This window comes from Macaca nemestrina, chromosome 12 (genome assembly GCF_043159975.1).
Source record: "Macaca nemestrina isolate mMacNem1 chromosome 12, mMacNem.hap1, whole genome shotgun sequence".
In the NCBI taxonomy this organism is placed as follows: Eukaryota; Metazoa; Chordata; class Mammalia; order Primates; family Cercopithecidae; genus Macaca; species Macaca nemestrina.
In genome coordinates, this window is record NC_092136.1 from 6851468 (window position 1) to 6870025 (window position 18558).

Genomic DNA, 18558 nt, shown 5'->3' on the forward strand with positions numbered 1-18558 from the left:
TCTTCCCCACAAAACCCCGGGAAAATCCCCGGCAGTACTCCCAGGCTCTCACCGGGAGCAGCTGGGGGCTGGCAGGAGTCCGCGGGCAGCAGCATCCGCTGAGGCCCAGCCTGGGCCACCCCGGGGGTTCCAGGCCTGGCATGGTTCAGGGCCCATGGGGAACTGTGCCAAGAGGCCCCGGCGCCGGGGCCCTAAGGTAGGAGGGTCAGGGGAGAGCCCAGGCCAGGAGGCCGGAATGGACCTCGAGGGTCAGATGGGATGGGCAGAGCCCTGTGAGGGCCGGGCGGGGTTGGGGGCTGCCCACTGCCCCAGGTGGAGGTTTTTTTTCCTGGAAGTCACAGCCTCTGGCCACCCTGATCTTGGCTCCCACAGACTGCTGGGTCTTCCCTGCCAGGCTCACCAGATCCCCCAGCTGCCCATCCAGCTGCCCCACCCTGGCTGCAGGTCCCCACTCTCTGCTAGCCAGCCTCCATCTAGGAGACAGAGCTGGGCACAAGGTCCCTTTCTGCCGCTGGCTCTCTCAGTGGCCTTGGCCAAGTCTCTTGCCTTTTCTGGTCCTCAGTTTGCCCAATAGAACAGTTAGAGGATGGACCCTTTCTGCCTAAAGTGCTCACGGGTGAGGGTCCTCTCTCTACCCCCCAGCCCCTTCCCTACTGTCCCGTGCTGGGCTCCAAAGGCAGGAGCAGCTGGTGAGAGGAGTGGGGAGGGCCATCAGGCCCGGAGCTTGGTGGCCACTGCCCCAGCTCATGGCCGGCTCTGCTGCAGGACCCCTGGCAGTGGCTCGGCTCCCCACCAAGGGGCTCCTGCCCCAGTCCCAGCTCCAGCCCCAAGGAGCAGGGGGCCCCCAGGCCAGGCATCCAGGGCTACTCAGTGCTCAACAGCCTGGTGGGGCCTGCCTGCATCTTCCTGCGGCCCAGCATTGCTGCCACCCAACTCGTATGTACGGCCACCCACCTGCCAGCCTGCCTGCCCTTACCCCTGTCCCGCCAGCCTGCCTGCCCTTGCCCCTCACCTGCCAGCCCACCTGCCCTTGCCCCTCGCTTTGCCTCTCCTGGAGCTGGGGGGAAGAGGATTGAGTGGGGACATCAGAGCAAAGGCACACAGATCTGGGGTGGGGGTGCAGAGAGAGGAGAGCGCAATGACCCCAGAAACGGAAGAAATCAACAGTGACATTGAGGCTGGCGGGACCAAGTCTGAGGTTCTGCCCAAACCCCAGATCCACCACCAGCAAAGGGAGCACCCTGCCCCAGAAGAGGGTGACGGAGTAGGTGGGGATGGCCCGAGGAGTGACCTAGGCCAGAAGCAGGGAAGGGGGCACCTGGTCGCCCAGGCCAGTGAGCAGAACTAGGTGGGAACCAGGGCTGAGCAGTCAGACAGACACAGGCCCTTCGTGTGCGTGTTGCAGTGTGGGGCTGGGTGGGGAGCCCTGAGAAGCAAGAAGGAAGGGCACAGCCATCAGGAGGAGCGGGGAATTCCTAACCCCTCTGTGCCCTTCAGGACCGGGAGCTGCGGCCCGAGGAGATTGAAGGTAAAGGGTTGGAGAAGGAACTGGTTCCCTGGAGGGGAGGTGGGCATGGGGGGGCATAGGGTGGGGACATAGGGTTGGGGGGGCATCGGGTGGGGGCCTCAGTGTTTCCAGGAGGAGGTAGGGGCAAGAAGGCTACAGGGCACTGGTTCAGGGAAATGGGGACAAGCCTGAGCAGGGAGGGGATGACAGACCCCCACCCAGCTGTCATTTCTTGGTCTCACTCACCAGGCAGGTGACAGGGCCTCTTTTATATTTGCTCATTCAGCTGACACTTCCTGGGTGCCCACTGTGTGCCTGGCCCTGGCTAAGCACTGGGAAACATGGCCAGCTAGGCAGATATGGCCTGTGCCCTCTGGAGATCAACGTCAGTTAGTCGGCTACAAGTATAAATTGTGAACGTGCTTTCCAGGAAAGGAAAAAACGGGCTGGGGAGGCCACATGTAAAGGGATGTCTTCCTTTAGTAGGTGACAAAAGACCACATCTCCAAGCGGTCATGATTTGTTTCCCCCACTTTCTTTCTTTTTGAAAAATTTCACTGCTGTATCCCCAGTGCCTAGAGCAGAGCTTGGCACATAGTAGATACTCTTCAAATACTTGCTGAAAGAACAAATAACAGGAACAGCATGTTCAAAGGCCCTGAGGCAGCAAAGAAAATCTGACGTTCAGAAGGAGGGATGGTTAGACCAAGGGAGAAGGGTAGGTGGGTCCAGGCCAGGATCAGGGGGATATGGGGGAAGGACTGACCCCACCCTGCCTGGCAGAGCTGCAGGTCGCCTTCCAGGAGTTTGACAGAGACCGGGACGGCTACATCGGCTGCCGGGAGCTGGGTGCCTGCATGCGGACCCTGGGCTACATGCCCACCGAGATGGAGCTCATCGAGATCTCACAACAAATCAGTATGTGCCTCGAGCCTGTCCCCATCCCCAGTCCTCCAGATGCCCTGGCTGGGCCCAGGAAGCCAAACCCAGATACAGAGGTGACTGCACAGGCTGTCCCCAGAGCCCATGACCTTGGTCATTCTCAAGGCAAGCTCTCTGCCCCTGGAGAATCTCACCCGCCTCTAGGAGGTGGGCACAGCATGGACTGTGATTCCTATTCTGCAAATGAGGCAACTGAATGGTTAAGGGACTTGTCTAAGGTCACACAGCAAGTTCCTTGGAGCCAGGACTTGAACCCAACCGAACTCTTCAGGAAAATGAAGGAAAGTTCCAAGAAGTTTTTTGGGGGGTTTTGTTGTTGTTGTTGTTGTTGTTTTGGGTTTCTTGTTTTTGTTTTTGTTTTTGTTTTTGAGATGGGGTCTTGCTCTGTCACTTAGGAGTGACAATGGCGCTATCTCAGCTCACTGCAACCTCCACCTCCTGGGTTCAAGCAATTCTCCTGCCTCAGCCTCCCGAGTAGGTGGGATTACAGGCACCCGCCACCACGCCCGGCTAATTTTTGTATTTTTAGTAGAGACGGGGTTTCACCATGTTGGTCAGGCTGGTCTGGAACTCCTGACCTCAGGTGATTCGCCCGCCTCAGCCTCCCAAAGTGCTGGCATTACAGGCGTGAGCCACCGCGCCCCGCCCAAGAAGTTTTGAGCGTGGTTTTCCTTTCACCTTTGGCCAAATCTGTGCCTTGTTTGGAGGGCGATTCCCATTGGGAAATATAGATGACCCAGGCTTCAGATGCAGAGGGAGGAAAGGATCCATTCACGAAGGAAAGGCAGAGGGCAGAGGAGGGAGAGCCAGGGGCTGGGCAGGGGTCTCTGGTGCCCTGGGTCTGTAATGGACGGGACCTCCAGGTGGCGGTAAGGTGGACTTTGAAGATTTCGTGGAGCTGATGGGCCCCAAGCTGCTGGCAGAGACTGCAGACATGATCGGCGTCCGGGAGCTGCGGGACGCCTTCCGGGAGGTGCGGCCACTGGGGCTGAGGGCGGGCGGGGCTGCGTGTCTGCCGTGAGTGAGGGGCTGCGCGTGTGAATGACTGTCAGTGACCAGACGCCACGACCAACGCCGCCACAGTTCGACACCAACGGGGACGGCCGCATCAGCGTGGGCGAGCTCCGGGCGGCCCTCAAGGCCCTGCTGGGGGAGCGCCTCAGCCAGCGGGAGGTGGAGGAGATCCTCCAGGACGTGGACCTCAATGGGGACGGCCTGGTCGACTTCGAAGGTACCCCCTGCCGCACGTAGCAACACACGCCCTGGAAGGCTCCTAGCAGATAAGAAACCGCACAGCAAGCATCACCACTGTGCACTAGACCCTGTGCCACGCACCCCAATGTCCTCTCCTAGTTAATCATCATGCAGAACCCGAGAGGAAGGAATTGTTATCCCCATAGGCAGGAGAAGAAAGTCCATTCTCAGGAAAGCCTAGGCACTAAGCAAAAGCAGGTAGATGGAGCCAAGATTTGAATCTGGGCAGCCTGATCCAGAACCCAGCTATGCTGCATTCCTCTATGCTGCATTTCCATAAAGGGGAAAAATGATTAAATAATAATAGAAGCCAAGGAAAATTACTCTGTGGAAATGCATTCCCATAAGTAGGCCCCAGAGTTGCTCCTGAGCTTCCTACCTGTCAAAGCAAAAAGGAAAACAAGTTCCATTACAAGGGTTTGTTTTTTCCCCCATAAGACAAAGCCCCCTCTTCCTGGCCCTGAGACCTATTCCCTATCAGATCCAGAGGATGCCCTTGAAGACCCTCCCCTCAACCACACTCCCACCTGCCCCAAGGCCTGCAGATGGTCTTCACTCCTAGTGCAGTCCAGAGAACAGACCCAAAACCCTGGCTTCGTCCTGGCAGAGTTTGTGCGAATGATGTCTCGGTGAGCCTGTACAGAAGCTGGAGGCAGCAGACAGGACTCGAGGACCACAGCCTCTGCCCACCAGCATGTTCTTTGAAGCCCATCGCCTCCAGCAGGGACACCCCTCTCCTCCCCGTCCCACCTGTGTGCAGCGCCCTTGCCTGCCTTCACCCCCCCCACCACTTCTCCAATAAAGCCGCCTGGCCTCGTCTCTGTCTCTCTGACAGTAAAATATCTCCAAGCCTGGGGAGATGGCTTTTGCCTCTCACTTGCTCATCCTGGAGGCTCCAGTATTTGGCCCCCGAAATCAAGGACCGGGACTGTCCTCTTGGATCATAAATCCCTTCCATTGTGAGCTTCAGGAAGATGGGGACCCTCTCTTCTTCCTCTCTGGATCCTGGACCCGGCCCAGAGCAAGCGTCAGGAAACATCCCTAGCCAGTAAACAGAGCCTTCTTGTCCCGAGCTCAGGCGTGTGTTGGCCTCCACATTTCCTGCCGTGTATCCTGAGAACAGCTCCTGCTAGCTCCATGATGACATTTGAGCGTGGAGAAAGTACCGCAGAAAGACTTTTCCCAAGCTTGATGTCACTTTTCCTGCAGTAGCCTTGGAGGCACACTGCTCAGAGCTCCCCTCAAGAACGTGCAGTTCAACTTAGAGGATAGAGTGGGTGAGTTAGCAGAAGGGCTCAGCCACTGGCCCCTTCAGGAGACACCTCAGCTTTTGGGCTGACACCTCACTCCTCCAGGGAGCCCCCAGCCACTAACTGAGCACAGCGTGGGGAACCAGGACCTGGACATTTCTCCCTAATGCAAGGCTCCTCTAATGGGCAGTCTTTGCTCCGAGCTCCCCTTTGGGGCAGCCAAGGCAGACAGATCAGTGTGGAATCAGAGGCTTGCCTGCCCAGTCCTGCTTCCTCCCCCTTTACCTTCCTCCCTAACTCCATCTCAGTATCTTCCCCCTGGAGGACCCCGGACACCGATAGCATACCCCAGTCTTCAGGGCCCCATTTTCCAGATTGAAGAAATTGACGGGCTGAGTGCCCTCGTCTGTTCCTGCTGCCATAATAACATACCTTAGACTGGTATTTTATAAACAGCGTGAATTTATTGCTCACAGTTATGGAGGCTGGGAAGCCCAGGGTCAAGGTGCGGGCAGTTTGGTGTCTGCAGAGGGCCAGGCCTCTGCTTCCAAGATGGTGCCTTGAGCTGCTTCCTCCAGAGGATGCCTCACGTAGCAGAAAGGCAGGAAGGGCATGAGGGCCTGGCTACTCCCCCCACCCCACCGCCACCCCCAGCCCTTTTATAAGGCACTAATCCCATCCATAAGGGCAGAGCCCTTGTGGTCCAATCATCTTCTGAAGGCCCCACCCCTTACTGTTGTTCCATTGGGGATTGAGTTTCAACATGCATTTTGGAGGGACACAAACATCAAGGCCATAGCACGAGGGCCGTGTGAAGTGGCTCATGAATGCAACTCCAGCACTTTGAGGCCAGGAATTTGAAACCAGCCTGGGCAACAGAGCGAGACCCCATCTCTACAAAAATAAAGCAAAAATTAGCCAGGTGTGGTGGTGCATGCCTGTAGTCCCAGCTACTTGGGAGGCTGAGGTGGGAGGATCACGCGAACCCAGGAGGTCGAGGCTGCAGTGAACTATATGATTGCACCACTGCACTCCAGCCTGGGCAACAGAACAAAACCATGTCTCTAAAAAACACTTTTTTAACTAAAAATAACATAAACAATAGCACCAAGTCTAAGTGATCTGCTAGAGACCACGTGGCCTCACTGCCCTCTATCCCCACACACTGCCAGGTTATTCTTCCTAAAATGCCACTTGCGTTTTGTCACACCCCTGTTCAGGACCTGGCCATGACTTTCCATTACCCCCAGGTTAATCCAGGGCCTCTGCCTGCACAGAGGCTCCAGGAGGACACAGTTCTGGCATCAAGCCGCACACAGTCAGGATGAAGGGCGGTGGGACTTGCACCCAGGCCCGGGGACTCTGAAACCACAGTGCCAACTATGGAGGGCGCCTCAGGGTCAGGACAGGCCCAGGCCAGATCTCGGCCTCTTCTAGCTATGGCACAGGCCTCATCTGCAGCTCCTGCCTGGTGGGAGCAAACAAGCCCGGTCCTTCTTCGTCACAAAGGGGTGAGAGCTCCCAGCGCCTGTGCCTGGTCCTCACGTGGCACCTGCCAACAAGATGGCCCTGGGGCAAAGCAGGCAGGCGGCCTGGAGATGCACCCTGTGCATTCTGGAGACTGGATGCCGAGGTGCTAGAGCTGGCTGCAGGGGCCTCAGCACCACTCTCCTGGCAGATCTCAATTAATCCTTAATCCTCAATTAGGTAATCACCTCTGCCAATCTGGCAGAACTGGGGATAAGGATAAGTTGCCCCAGGCTCAGTGGCTTCTCTGGGAGCCAGGGTCCACACTCCCACCCTTCCTTCCACCACCCTCACGGCTGGTACAGATGGTATTGCTGCCTGAGAAGATGTCTGGCCCTGCTGCAGGGGCTGAGGGGTAGTGATGGCCATGAGGAAGAGGGAAATCAGAACCCCACTCAGGGTCAGCCTCCCACCACCTCCCCAGGCCTCAGCCTGGCAGGCTCTGTGGCTGGAGAACTGGGAGTGGCTGTGTAGTGTCTGAATCGGGGCAATGTGTCTGCTGGCAAAAGAAGTGCTCCCAGCTCCCCCAAATCTCACACACACCTCCCAACAGACAGCAGCTGGAGCAGGGGATCCCTTAAGCCTGTGAGATTGAGGCTGCAGTGGGCTGGGGAAGGAACAGTGGGAAGGGTTGAAACTACGGCGAGTCCAGAACCCCTGCCCCTGCTACAGGGGGCACCTGCTGCCCAACTCCTCTGACTCTTGCCAGTCAGAGCAGCCGCAAGCTATAAGATCTTCCGATTTAGGCCAGGTACAGCGGCTCATGCCTGTAATCTCAGCACTTTGGGAGGCTGAGGCGGGTGAACCACCTGAGGTCAGGAGTTTGAGATCAGCTGGCCAGCATGGTGAAACCCTGACTCTACCAAAAATACAAAAATTAGCCAGGCGTAATGACAGGCGCCTGTAATCCCAGCTACTCAGGAGACTGAGGCAGGAGAATTGCTTGAACTTGAGAGACAGAGGTTTCAGTGAGCCAAGATTGTGTCACTGAATTCCAGCCTGGGCAACAGAGTGAGATTCATCTCAAAATAAATAAATAAATAAACAAACAAACAACAAACAAACAAAAGAGCTGTAGGCTTACAGAATGACTGTGAAGATAGCACAGACTGTTTCCCAATACCACATGCCCGGAGTCCTCTATATATTAGTCAGGGTTCTCCAGAGAAACAGAACAATAGGAGATCTCGGTAGATGATTGATGATAGATAGATAGATAGATAGATAGATAGATAGATAGATAGATAGATAGATAGATCGATCGATCCATCCATCCATAGGAAGTCTTTCAATTGGCTTTGTGTCCCCATCATTGTGTATGTTTGTTTTTAGCACTTTTTACGTTTTGGCACTACAAGCTGCTCCAGGATTATTTGGTATATTTCCTGCCCCGTCCCAGAATCAGTCATTTCTCCAAGGAGCCCTGGTTCATTTTAGTGGAGAATGGTATTAGACACCAAGATCTGGGGTGGGGCATTGTGCCTAATGCCTGTAATTCCTATACTTTGAGACACCAAGGTGGGAGGATCACTTGAGCCCAGGAGTTCAAGACCAGCCTGGGCAACATAGTGAGACCCCATCTCTACAAAGAAATTTTAAAAATTAGCCAGGTGTAGTAGTGTGCGCCTGTAGTTCCAGCTACTTGGAAGGCTGAAACAGGAAGATCACTTGTCCCTGGGTGTTCAAGGCTTCAGTGAACTAGGATAGTGCCCAGTCCACTACACTGCATCCTGGGCAACAGAGCGAAGCCCTGTCACTCTTTAAAAAAAAAAAATGGGGGCAGGGGCCGGTCACAGTGGCTCACACCTGTAATCCCAGGACTCTGGGAGGCCAAGGCAGGCAAATCATTTGAGGTCAGGAGTTCAAGACCAGCCTGACCAACACGGTGAAACCCTGCCTCTAGTAAAAAATGCAAAAAGTCAGCCGGGCGTGGTGGCAGGTGCCTGTAATCCCAGCTACTCAGGAGGCACCATGCCCCGCCCCAGAGCAGGAGAATGGCTTGAACCCGGGAGATGGAGGTTGCAGTAAGCTAAAATCCCACCACTGCACTCCAGCCTGGGTGACAGAGAGAGACTGCATCTCAAAAAAAAAAAAAAAAAAAAGAAAGAAAAGAAAAGAAAAGGAAAAGAAACCAAGATCTGGACACTACACTGGGTGCTTGTTGCTAGTGGGTGTGGGGCAGGGAGGGACAATTGTTTCCAGGTCTTCTCTGCTGATAACATGAGGAGATATGTGTGTGTGTGCATTCTATTCTGTGTATACAGACATTTATAAATGTTCCTGTACGTAAGCAACTGAATCTCTGTTAAGCCGCACATGAGTTCATCCTGATGCTTCCAACTCCAGTCCATTACCACATGGATCATTCTAGCCACCCCACTTGCTTATCTGTAACTTTTCATTCCAACAGTGACCCCCATCATCCATCCTCTGTTTACTTCATTGTTCAGTTCCAGCTACATGTGCAGTGGTTTTGGAACTGTTAACCCATACTCCTGTGGGACACCACTTTTTCAACTCCAGTGCGGTGCTTATGTGCAGTTCCTTTTGCATTTAGTCTTACAGACTCCCTTATTTCTAGGTCAGCACCTTATTCCCCCAGCCCCTACAGTGAGGTTGTTGCATACATTTGTAATATAGCTAGTTTCTTTGGTTGCATTCTGCATTCCATCCTGGGATCCGCTGACCTCCAAGATTAATTTTTTTAAATTTGCATACATTAAAGTTTACTCAGCCGGGCACCGTGGCTCACGCCTGTAATCCACTTTGGGAAGCCAAGGAAGGAGGATTGCATGAGCCCAGGAGTTGGACGCGGCAGTGAGCCACGATCACACCACCGCACTCCAGTCTGGGCAACAGAGCAAGACCCTGAATCAAAAAAAACACACAAAAAGTTGGCCAGGCGCAGTGGCTCACGCCTGTAATCCCAGCACTTTGGGAGGCCAAGGCAGGTGGACCACGAGTTCAGGAGTTCGAGACCAGTCTGGCCAACATGGTGAAACCCCATCTCTATTAAAAATACAAAAACTAGCTAGGCATGGTGGCGTGCACTTGTAGTTCCAGCTACTGGGGAGGCGGAGGCAGGAGAATCGCTTGAACCCGAGTGGCAGAAGTTGCAGTGAGCTGAGATTGTGCCATTGCACTCCTGCCTGGGCGACAGAGTGAGACTCTGTCTCAAAAAAACACACACACAAAAACAAGAAGTTTCCTTATACAGAAGAGTTTCATGCCCCTATGCCTCACCTATTCAGTCCTACTCCCTCTACCCCAGGCCCCAGTAATCAATGGTCTGTTCAACTTCTGTATAGTTTTCCCTTTTCTAGAATGTCATAGAATTGGAATCATACAGTATGTGACTTGTTCAGACTGACTTCTTTCATTTAGCAATACGCATTTAAGATTTATCGATGTCTTTTCATGGCTAGATAGGTGATTTCCTTTCATTGCCCAATAATATTCTATTGTATGAATATGTCAGTTTGTTTATCCATTCACCTTTTTTTTTTTTTTTTTTTTTTTTTTTTGAGACGGCATCTCACTTTGTCAGCAAGGCTGGAGTACAGTGGCGCAATCTCGGCTCACTGCAACCTCTGCCTCCTGGGTTCAAGGGATTCTCCTGCCTCAGCCTCCCCAGTAGCTGGGATTATAGGCACCCACCCACCCACCGGCTAATTCTTGTATTGTTAGTAGAGAAGGGGTTTCACCATGTTGGTCAGGCTGGTCTCGAACTCCTGGCCTCAGGTGATCCACTTGCCTTGGCCTCCCAAAGTGCTGGGATTCCAGGCATGAGCTACCGCGCCCGACCCCATTCATCTATTAAAGGGCATCTCATTGCTTCTAGTTTTGGAGATTATAAAATTGCTATAAACATGCACATGTTTTTGTGTGGTCATACATTTTCAAATCAGTTGGGTCAACACCCAGGAACACAACTGCTGGATCATAGAGTAAGTCTATGTTTACTTTTGGAAGAAGCAACCAAACCATCTTCCGAAATGGCTGTACCATTCTGCATCCCTACCCACAGTAAATGCAAGTCTCTGCTGCTCCACACCCTTGCCAGCAACTGACATTGTCAGGTTTTAGATTGTAGCCATTCTAACAAGAATGTAGCGGTATCTCCTTGTTCATTCATTCTTTTTTTTTTTTTTTTTTTTTTTTTGAGACGGAGTCTCGCTGTGTCACCCAGACTGGAGTGTAATGGCACAATCTCGGCTCACTGCAACTTCCGCCTCCCAGGTTTAAGAGATTCTCCTGCATCAGCCTCCCCAGTAGCTGGGACTATGGGCGTGTGCCACCATGCCTGGCTAATTTCTTGTATTTTTAGCAGAGACAGGGTTTCACTGTGTTAGCCAGGATGGTCTTGATCTCCTGACCTCGTGATCCACCCACCTCGGCCTCCCAAAGTGCTGGGATTACAGGCGTGAGCTACCGTGCTCGGCCCATCCATTGATTTTTCAACATTTTATTGCAAAACTTTTCAAACAGGCCTGGCATGGTGGCTCCACACCTGCAATCCCAGCACTTTGGGAGGCCAAGGCGGGTGGATCACTTGAGATCAGGAGTTCCAGACCAGCGTGGCCAACATGGTGAAAACCTGACTCTACTAAAAATACAAAAAAAATTAGCCAGGCGTGGTGGTGCACACCTGTAATCCCAGCTACTCGGGGGGCTGAGGCAGGTGAATCGCTTGAACCCAGGTGGTTGAGGTTGTAGGGAGCCGAGATCTCGCCACTGCACTCCAGCCTGGGTGACAGAGCAAGACTCCGTCTCTAAATAAATAAATAAATTGGCTGGTCGCCATGGCTCACGCCTGTAATCCCAACACTTTGGAAGCCAAGGCAGGTAGATCACCTGAGGTCAGGAGTTCAAGACTATCCTGGCCAACATGGCGAACCCCATCTCTACTAAAAATACAAAAATTAGCCAGGTGTGGTGGCACACGCCTGTAGTCCCAGCTACTCCGGAGGCTGAAGCACAAGAATCGCTTGAACCCAAGGGGGCAGAGGTTGCAGTAAGCCGAGATCAAGGCACTACACTCTAGCCTGGGCGACACAGCAAGTCTACCGTCTCAAAATAAAAAACTTTCAAACATACGAAAAAAGTTGAAAGGATTGTATAGAAATACAATGCTGGTCACTAAAATGAAGTTTTAATTCACTAGGCAAGCCAACGAGAGCCCATCTATGGGCTGAATTTAGCCCATAGATGGGTGGGCCCCACTTTGCAACTTCTGATTTGGAGGTTGCAATGGTTAAAGGCTGCAAAATCCAGGGGATGAGCTCTGGGTCTGAGGGCTGAGACCAGAGGGGAGCCCCTGAAGCGTTGTACCAAGGAACCTGTGCTACCTTCCCTCGAGTTAGACAGAGTCCTCTCTCTAAGATAGGCCACAGTTGTTACCACCCACCCCTCTCAGAGAACTCTGTGCCCCTCCTGCCATAGCCCACTGCTCCAAGGAGGAGGGACATCTGAACCTGCTGTAGGGCCAAGCCAGTGGCTCCCGCCTGTAATCCCAGCACTTTGGGAGGCTGAGGCAGGAGGATTCCTTGAGCCCAGGAGGTCAAGACTGCAGTGAGCCATGTTTGCACCACTGCACTCAAACCTGGGTGACAGGGTAAGACCCTGTCTCAAAAATAAATAAATAAATAAATAAATAAATTCAAGATTAAACTCCTCAGGCACCTCCCAAGCAAATCCCTTCCCCCAAACATAGGTGTTATGGACTAAATGTTTGTGTCTCCCCAAAATTCATATGCTGAAGCCTAACTCCTAGTGTGGCTGTGTTTGGAGATAGGCCTCTAAGGAAGTAATTCAGGTTAAATGAGGCCATAAGGGTAGGGCTCTGATTTGATAGGATTAGTGTTCTTTTTTTTCGTTTTTTCACTTTTTTTTTTTGAGCTAGGGTCCTGCTCTATTGCCCAGGCTGGAGTACAGTTGCACAATCAAGGCTCACTGCAGCCTCAACCTCCTGGGCTCAAGCGATCCTCCCACCACAGCCTCCCAAGTAACTGGGACTACAGGCATCTGCCAGCACACCCAGCTAATTTTTGTATTTTTTGTAGAGACAGGGTCTCACTATGTTGCCCAGGCTGGTCTTGAAGCAATCCTCCCACCTCAGCTTCCCAGTGCGCTGGGATTACAGGAGTTAGCCACCAAGCCTGGCCCTTCTGTTTTTTAGATGTGGGATCTCACTATGTTGCCCAGGCTGGAGTCAAACTCCTAGGCTCAATCAAGTCTTCCATGTGAGTCTCCCAAGTAGCTGAGATTACAGTCTTGCACCTCCTGCCCAGCTTCCAGGATTGATGCACTTATAAGAAGAGATATTAGAAAGCTTGTTCTTTCTCTCTGCACCAAGGAGCACATATGAAGACAGAGCCAGAAGGTGGCTATTTACAAGCCAGGAAGAGAGCCCTCACCAGAAACCAACTGTGCTAGCATCCTGATCTCAAACTTGCAGCCTCCAGAACCGTGAGAAAATAAATTTTAGTTGTTTAAGCCAACCAGTCTATGGCATTTTGTTTTGTTTGTGGAATTAGGCCAGTGGCTCTTGCCTGTAATCCCAGCACTTTGAGAGGTTGAGGCAAGAGGATTGTTTGAGCCCAGGAGGTCAAGGCTGCAGTGACTAATATGATGGGCAGTGGAGAAAGTAGGAAGGTCTAAGGTGTGGAAATGTCAGAGGCGTTTGAACCAGAGCAACTCCATCTTGAATAGGAGCTGGGTAAAATGAGGCTGATACCTACTGGGCTGCAGATGGTTAAGGTATTCTAAGTCATAGGATGAGACAGGAGGTCAGCACAAGACACAGGTCATAAATACCGTGCTGATAAAATAGGTTGCAGTAAAGAGGCCAGCTAAAACCCACCAAAACCAAGATGGTGATGAGAGTGACCTCTGGTCGTCCTCGCTGCTACACTCCCATCTGTAAACTGATGCCATGGCAATGTCAGGAAGTTACCCTATATGATCTAAAAAGGGGAGGCATGAATAATCCATCCCTTGTTTAGCATATCATCAAGAAATAATCAGAAAAATGGGCAACCAGTAGCCCTTAGGGCTGCTCTGTCTATGGAGTAGCCATTCTTTTATTCCTTTACTTTCTTAATAAACTTGTTTTCACTTTACTCTGTGGACTCACCCTAAATTATTTCTTTTTTTTTTTTTTTTTTTTTTTTTGAGGCGGAGTCTCGCTCTGTCGCCCAGGCTGGAGCGCAGTGGCCAGATCTCAGCTCACTGCAAGCTCCGCCTCCCGGGTTCCCGCCATTCTCCTGCCTCAGCCTCCAGAGTAGCTGGGACTACAGGCGCCCGCCACCTCGCTCGGCTAGTTTTTTGTATTTTTTTAGTAGAGACGGGGTTTCACCGTGTTAGGATGGTCTCGATCTCCCGGCCTCTTGATCCGCCCGTCTCGGCCTCCCAAAGTGCTGGGATTACAGGCTTGAGCCACCGCGCCGGCCCCTAAATTATTTCTTGTGCAAGATCCAAGAACCCTCTAGTGGGATATGGATCCAGACCCATTTCCTGTAACAGAGGGAGTTGGGGCTTGGTGGTTCCCAAAGAAGGTGTAACTTTCAGTGTCTCCTCTTCACCTACTATCCACAGCAGATTTCTCTGGCACGCACCCTCAGTGCCACCGGTAGGAGCAGAAGTCCTTGGGTGACCTAATCAACACCTTTTCAACAGTAGTTCAGTTTGAATATGTATTAGAAAACTATAAATAGTAGGCCGGGCGCAGTGGCTCAAGCCTGTAAAACCAGCACTTTGGGAGGCCGAGACGGGCGGATCACGAGGTCAGGAGATCGAGACCATCCTGGCTAACACGGTGAAACCCCGTCTCTACTAAAAAATACAAAAAACTAGCCGGGCGAGGTGGCGGGCGCCTGTAGTCCCAGCTACTCAGGAGGCTGAGACAGGAGAATGGCCCGAACCCGGGAGGCGGCGCTTGCAGTGAGCTGAGATCCGGCCACTGCACTCCAGCCTGGGCGACAGAGCAAGACTCCGTCTCAAAAAAAAAAAAAAAAAAAAAAAGAAAACTATAAATAGTGAGCACACGATTAAATGGACATTATTCCTTTTCCTTTCCATTTAAGATTTTTAAAAGTGAATTAATTAAAAGGAAATGTTAAATAGATGGCAAAACTGATGGAGTTTTCCTAATGGCTGGAGTTAGGGAAGCACTGGACTCCGTGGTCAACTCAGCTTCCTTACATCCAGGTCACCTAAGGTGCCCTTCCTGCCCCTGTGGTTATGTCCACGGCTCCACCTCCACTTCCCAGTGAACTCTCCGGCAGAAAAAAAAGGAAAGAAAAAGGCTGATTCTCAAGCACATGTTGTGCTCTCCCATTTCCTAAGATTTTGCACATGCCAGTCCTTCTACCTGGAGTGTCCCCTCGGTCTCTGCTTCCACCCTCACCTACTCGAATGCCACCTGCTCTGGAGATATTTCTGTGATGCCACCCGGCAGGCCCTTCCTCTAAGTTCCAATGAACCCTGTCCCGTTCTCCCTTGTGGCCACTGACTTACTGCAATGTAAGGAAGATGTTGCTTCACTGTCTCAGAGAATAAGGCCTCCTTGAGTACAGAGGCCATGGCCTGTTCATTTCTTTAACCTCAGGGTTCAGTACAAAGCATGAGATGGAGGAGGGAGTCAGAACATGGTTTTTGTGTGGTTTCTTGGGTTTTGTTTTTGTTTTTGTTTGAGACGGAGACTTGCCCTGTCACCCAGGCTGGAGTGCAATGGCACGATCTCGGCTCATTGCAACTTCTGTTTGAACGATTCTCCTGCCTCAGCCTCCCGAATAGCTGGGATTACAGGTGCCCACCACCACGCCCAGATAATTTTTGTATTTTTAGTAGAGACAGGGGTTTCACCATGTTCGATCACGAGGTCGAACTCTTGACCTCGTGATCAGCCTGCCTCGGCCTCTCAAAGTGCTGGGATTACAGGCGTGAGCCACCGCGCCGGGCCAGAACATGTTTGTTGGATGGATGGATGAATGAATGAATGAATGAATGAATGAATGACTGTCCTGGAGATTAAGATCTACAAAGCTGGGAGCATGAAGGTACACAAGGCCAGAGAAGTCTGAGTTTGGGGAAGGAGCCTGCGAGAAAGGGTTAGTGAGTGGAGGAGGGTCTGAGGTCTAAGTTTATGGCGAATGAGATTTGAGGGGAGGGGTCTGAGTGGTGGAGTGGAAAGGTATGGGGGCCCTGGAGTGGGACAGGAAGCTCTTTATGACTATTCATTTAATCCACACAACCCAATGAGATTGTCATTTTCCCCATTTTACAGATGGGGAAACTGAGGCATACTGAGGTGAGAAACTTGCCTGGGGGAAATCGCTAGTGGGGGTGGTACTGAGATTCGAACCCAGGCGGTTGGCTCCAGTCTGTGCTCTTGACCAATTTGGTCCGGGGCCCGGCACACAAGTAATCCCTGTTTGCCCTACGGCCATTATCACTAACTGAGGCAGCGGCGCGGGGCCTTGGGGGTGAGGGCAAAGGGGTCCTTGAGGTCGCCCTTGGACCTGAGGACAAGCCAAGCCTCAGGAAGAACGGTGCGCGGCGGCATAGATGAAGGGCCCGTTGCCATGGGAACAAACGCAGGCCTCGGGCGGGCGCATGCGCAGATCGGGGAGAGGGTGTTGAACCGGTGAAAGGTGACGTAAAAGCGCACGGGGTGGGGCGCGGGGCTCGGGACGTCAAAGCCCTGCGTCCTTCGGCCCCCGGAGCAGAGAAGCGCGCACGGCAGCGGTGACAGCGGCCACGGCAGCGGCGACAGCAACCCCTGCTGGGCCGAAACTGGGCAGAGCGGAGCAGACGTCTGAAGCAGCGCTAGTGAGGCGCGAGGGTGGCGCCCGCGCCCGGGAAGACCCCCTCGGCGCGAACCGGCGGCCCAGCCCCGGGTCCGGGTTCCCGAGGCCCCGCCTCTAGGGCCTGGGGACTAATCGGATTGAAAGCGCGCCGGCCCGGGCCGCGAACTCGCCAATTGCGGAGGGCGGTGGCCACCGCCCAATCCGGAGCAGACAGGTGCGAGGTCCGGAAGGCGGAGGCCAATCGGCGGCGGTTGCGACCTGCTGGGGCAGGTCTCGGCCAATAAGGAGGCTCGAGTGACATCTTCGCCCACCAATCGGGAGTGAGGGAGCATTCGTGCCCGCTCGCCCTTCCGGCCAGACCTCTATTTACCAGGGGCGTGCAGCCCGCTTGCCAATCAGAGCGCGGCTGAGCGGCCCGGCAGCCAACCCCCGAGGAGCGGCCGGCTGGCGTCCGCCGCGCCCAGGAGTTGGGGATGTCCTACAAACCCATCGCCCCTGCCCCCAGCAGCACCCCTGGCTCCAGCACCCCTGGGCCGGGCACCCCGGTCCCTACAGGTGAGGATCCAGCTCCACCCCTGCTCGCCTGCCGGGCGGTCGAGGTCTCGAAGAGAAGACGGCCTGAGTTCTGCAATACTGGGTTTGCCGCCTACCCTCGCTGAGCCTCAGTTTGCTGGCCTGTGAAGTGGGCGTGGTCACGTAAGGGCTTGTAGGTGGAGCGCAGTGGGAGGGATTTGTCCCTGAAGTTGATCAGCCTGGAATGAAGCATCCTTTGGAGGGAATCGGGCGAACCCGGTCCTGGGCTTGGAAAAGCTGGGAGGCGGCGTCCCTGCCCCGCGCTGACCTCTTACTCGCGCCTGTTGCTGCAGGAAGCGTCCCGTCGCCGTCGGGCTCAGTGCCAGGAGCCGCCGCTCCTTTTAGACCGCTGTTTAACGACTTTGGACCGCCTTCCATGGGCTACGTGCAGGTGAGTGGGGCCAAAGGCTTGCTTATGGATGGGGACTGGAGTCCCCCTCCCCGCCAGGTGCCTGAGCTCACTGCCCTGTTCTCTTTTGACATAGGCGATGAAGCCACCCGGCGCCCAGGGCTCCCAGAGCACCTACACGGACCTGCTGTCAGTCATAGAGGAGATGGGCAAAGAGATCCGGCCCACATATGCTGGCAGCAAGAGCGCCATGGAGCGCCTGAAGAGAGGTAAGTGAGGCCAGGCCGCCCTGCTTAGGAAACCGACACTGGACTATCTTCCATTAGGGAAAGAAAGACATCCGGAGGCCACCTGAGCCAAGCCTAGAGGAGGGCCAGTATTACTACCCAGAGAGGTGTTTTGAATCGAATTGAAATTGCGTCCATTTCCAGGGAAGAGCCTGGGAATTTGTACTTCTACAGGGCAACCTTGAGGATTAACCAAACCTCTAATCTCATCTAGCCGTCATTAGTTTGGAATTTCTCTTGCTGAAAGGGGAAAGGGAGTGGGGAGGCAGGGGTCCTCCTCTGGAGGGCAGTGGGTGGGGCTGTGGAGGGTTGCTGAGACCCCACCCCACCACCAGGTATCATCCATGCTCGGGCCCTAGTCAGAGAGTGCCTGGCAGAGACAGAGCGGAACGCCCGCACGTAACAGGAAGCGCCCCGGCCTCAGCGTCTGGACCTTTCCCGGCCACTGCAGAGCACCCGCTTCTCCCTGGCCTTCATCCCGAGTTGCACTAACCATCCTGGGCTTCCTGTCCTGTGTCCCTTGGTGGGTCCCCTCCAGGAACCAAGGAGCGGCTCTCACTCCAGGTGGCAGCACTAAGGACATCCCCCCACAACAAGAGTTAGCAGCGAGGTCCCCATGAGTCCCACCCATGACCTGCCAACAGTGTTGCCCACCGGAACTTTCTGTGGTCCCCACCGCTCAGTCCTTCCCAGCCCTTCTCCCACTTTGTCCCGAGCCTCCTTCTCCCCCAGCAGGGGCTCAGGCCTGGCACCTCACTGCCTTGTGTCCTGAGCCATAGTGACTCTTTTATCTGTGTGTCTTTTGCTAAATATGCCCTTTTTATATTAATAAAAGATGATTTGGAGTTGTGCTCTCAGCTCTGAGCCTTTCTGGGTCTGGTTCTTCAGCTAAGCCTGGGTGGGCCAGGCAGAGAAAGGGGAAGAGGAGACTAGGAGTGGGGAGGGTGTGACTAAACAGGGTTTGACTTGCCTCTGTGGGCCTCAGGTGGGAACCGGGCCCTCTCCGCCCCAGCCGTGGCGCTGAGAGCCCTGGGCCTTCCTGTGGTGCCACCAGGGGGCA

The 18558-nt window shown here is 53.7% G+C and overlaps 2 protein-coding genes across 6 annotated transcripts; both read left to right on the plus strand.

Annotated features, from left to right (window-relative positions):
* The first annotated feature begins 33 nt into the window (after nucleotides 1-33).
* Nucleotides 34-4563, plus strand: LOC105469688 (calcium binding protein 2). Of its 2 annotated transcripts, none has more exons than XM_011721078.2 (7): nucleotides 34-196; nucleotides 766-940; nucleotides 1498-1528; nucleotides 2291-2425; nucleotides 3313-3422; nucleotides 3533-3680; nucleotides 4311-4563. In XM_011721078.2, the coding sequence occupies exons 1-7, from the start codon at nucleotides 141-143 to the stop codon at nucleotides 4334-4336; spliced, it is 681 nt and encodes a 226-aa protein (XP_011719380.2). In that variant the 5' UTR covers nucleotides 34-140; the 3' UTR covers nucleotides 4337-4563. The 2 variants fall into 2 exon arrangements, with proteins under 2 accessions (XP_011719380.2, XP_011719381.1); XM_011721079.2 differs by having other exon boundaries at nucleotides 766-936.
* Nucleotides 4564-16171: 11608 nt separating this feature from the next.
* LOC105469687 (cyclin dependent kinase 2 associated protein 2) lies at nucleotides 16172-18355 on the plus strand. 4 transcript variants are annotated; one of them, XM_011721075.2, is made up of 4 exons: nucleotides 16172-16844; nucleotides 17156-17253; nucleotides 17348-17480; nucleotides 17834-18355. In XM_011721075.2, exons 1-4 carry the CDS (start codon nucleotides 16763-16765, stop codon nucleotides 17899-17901), a joined length of 381 nt encoding a protein of 126 aa, XP_011719377.1. In that variant the 5' UTR covers nucleotides 16172-16762; the 3' UTR covers nucleotides 17902-18355. The 4 variants fall into 4 exon arrangements, with proteins under 4 accessions (XP_011719377.1, XP_011719379.1, XP_011719378.1 ...); XM_011721077.3 differs by having other exon boundaries at nucleotides 16178-16995; XM_011721076.2 differs by having other exon boundaries at nucleotides 16178-16985.
* Nucleotides 18356-18558: the final 203 nt, after the last annotated feature.

Excerpts from the sequence above, each read along its gene's own strand:
- LOC105469688 (XM_011721078.2), top strand. The coding sequence starts at position 141 with ATGGTTCAGGGCCCATGGGGAACTGTGCCAAGAGGCCCCGGCGCCGGG. Across the intron at positions 197-765 it reads CCCGGCGCCGGGGCCCTAAG|GACCCCTGGCAGTGGCTCGG; the intron begins GTAGGAGGGTCA and ends GCTCTGCTGCAG. Across the intron at positions 2,426-3,312 it reads CGAGATCTCACAACAAATCA|GTGGCGGTAAGGTGGACTTT; the intron begins GTATGTGCCTCG and ends CGGGACCTCCAG.
- LOC105469687 (XM_024789071.2), top strand. The coding sequence starts at position 17,047 with ATGAAGCATCCTTTGGAGGGAATCGGGCGAACCCGGTCCTGGGCTTGG. Across the intron at positions 17,254-17,347 it reads CTTCCATGGGCTACGTGCAG|GCGATGAAGCCACCCGGCGC; the intron begins GTGAGTGGGGCC and ends CTTTTGACATAG. Across the intron at positions 17,481-17,833 it reads CATGGAGCGCCTGAAGAGAG|GTATCATCCATGCTCGGGCC; the intron begins GTAAGTGAGGCC and ends CCCCACCACCAG.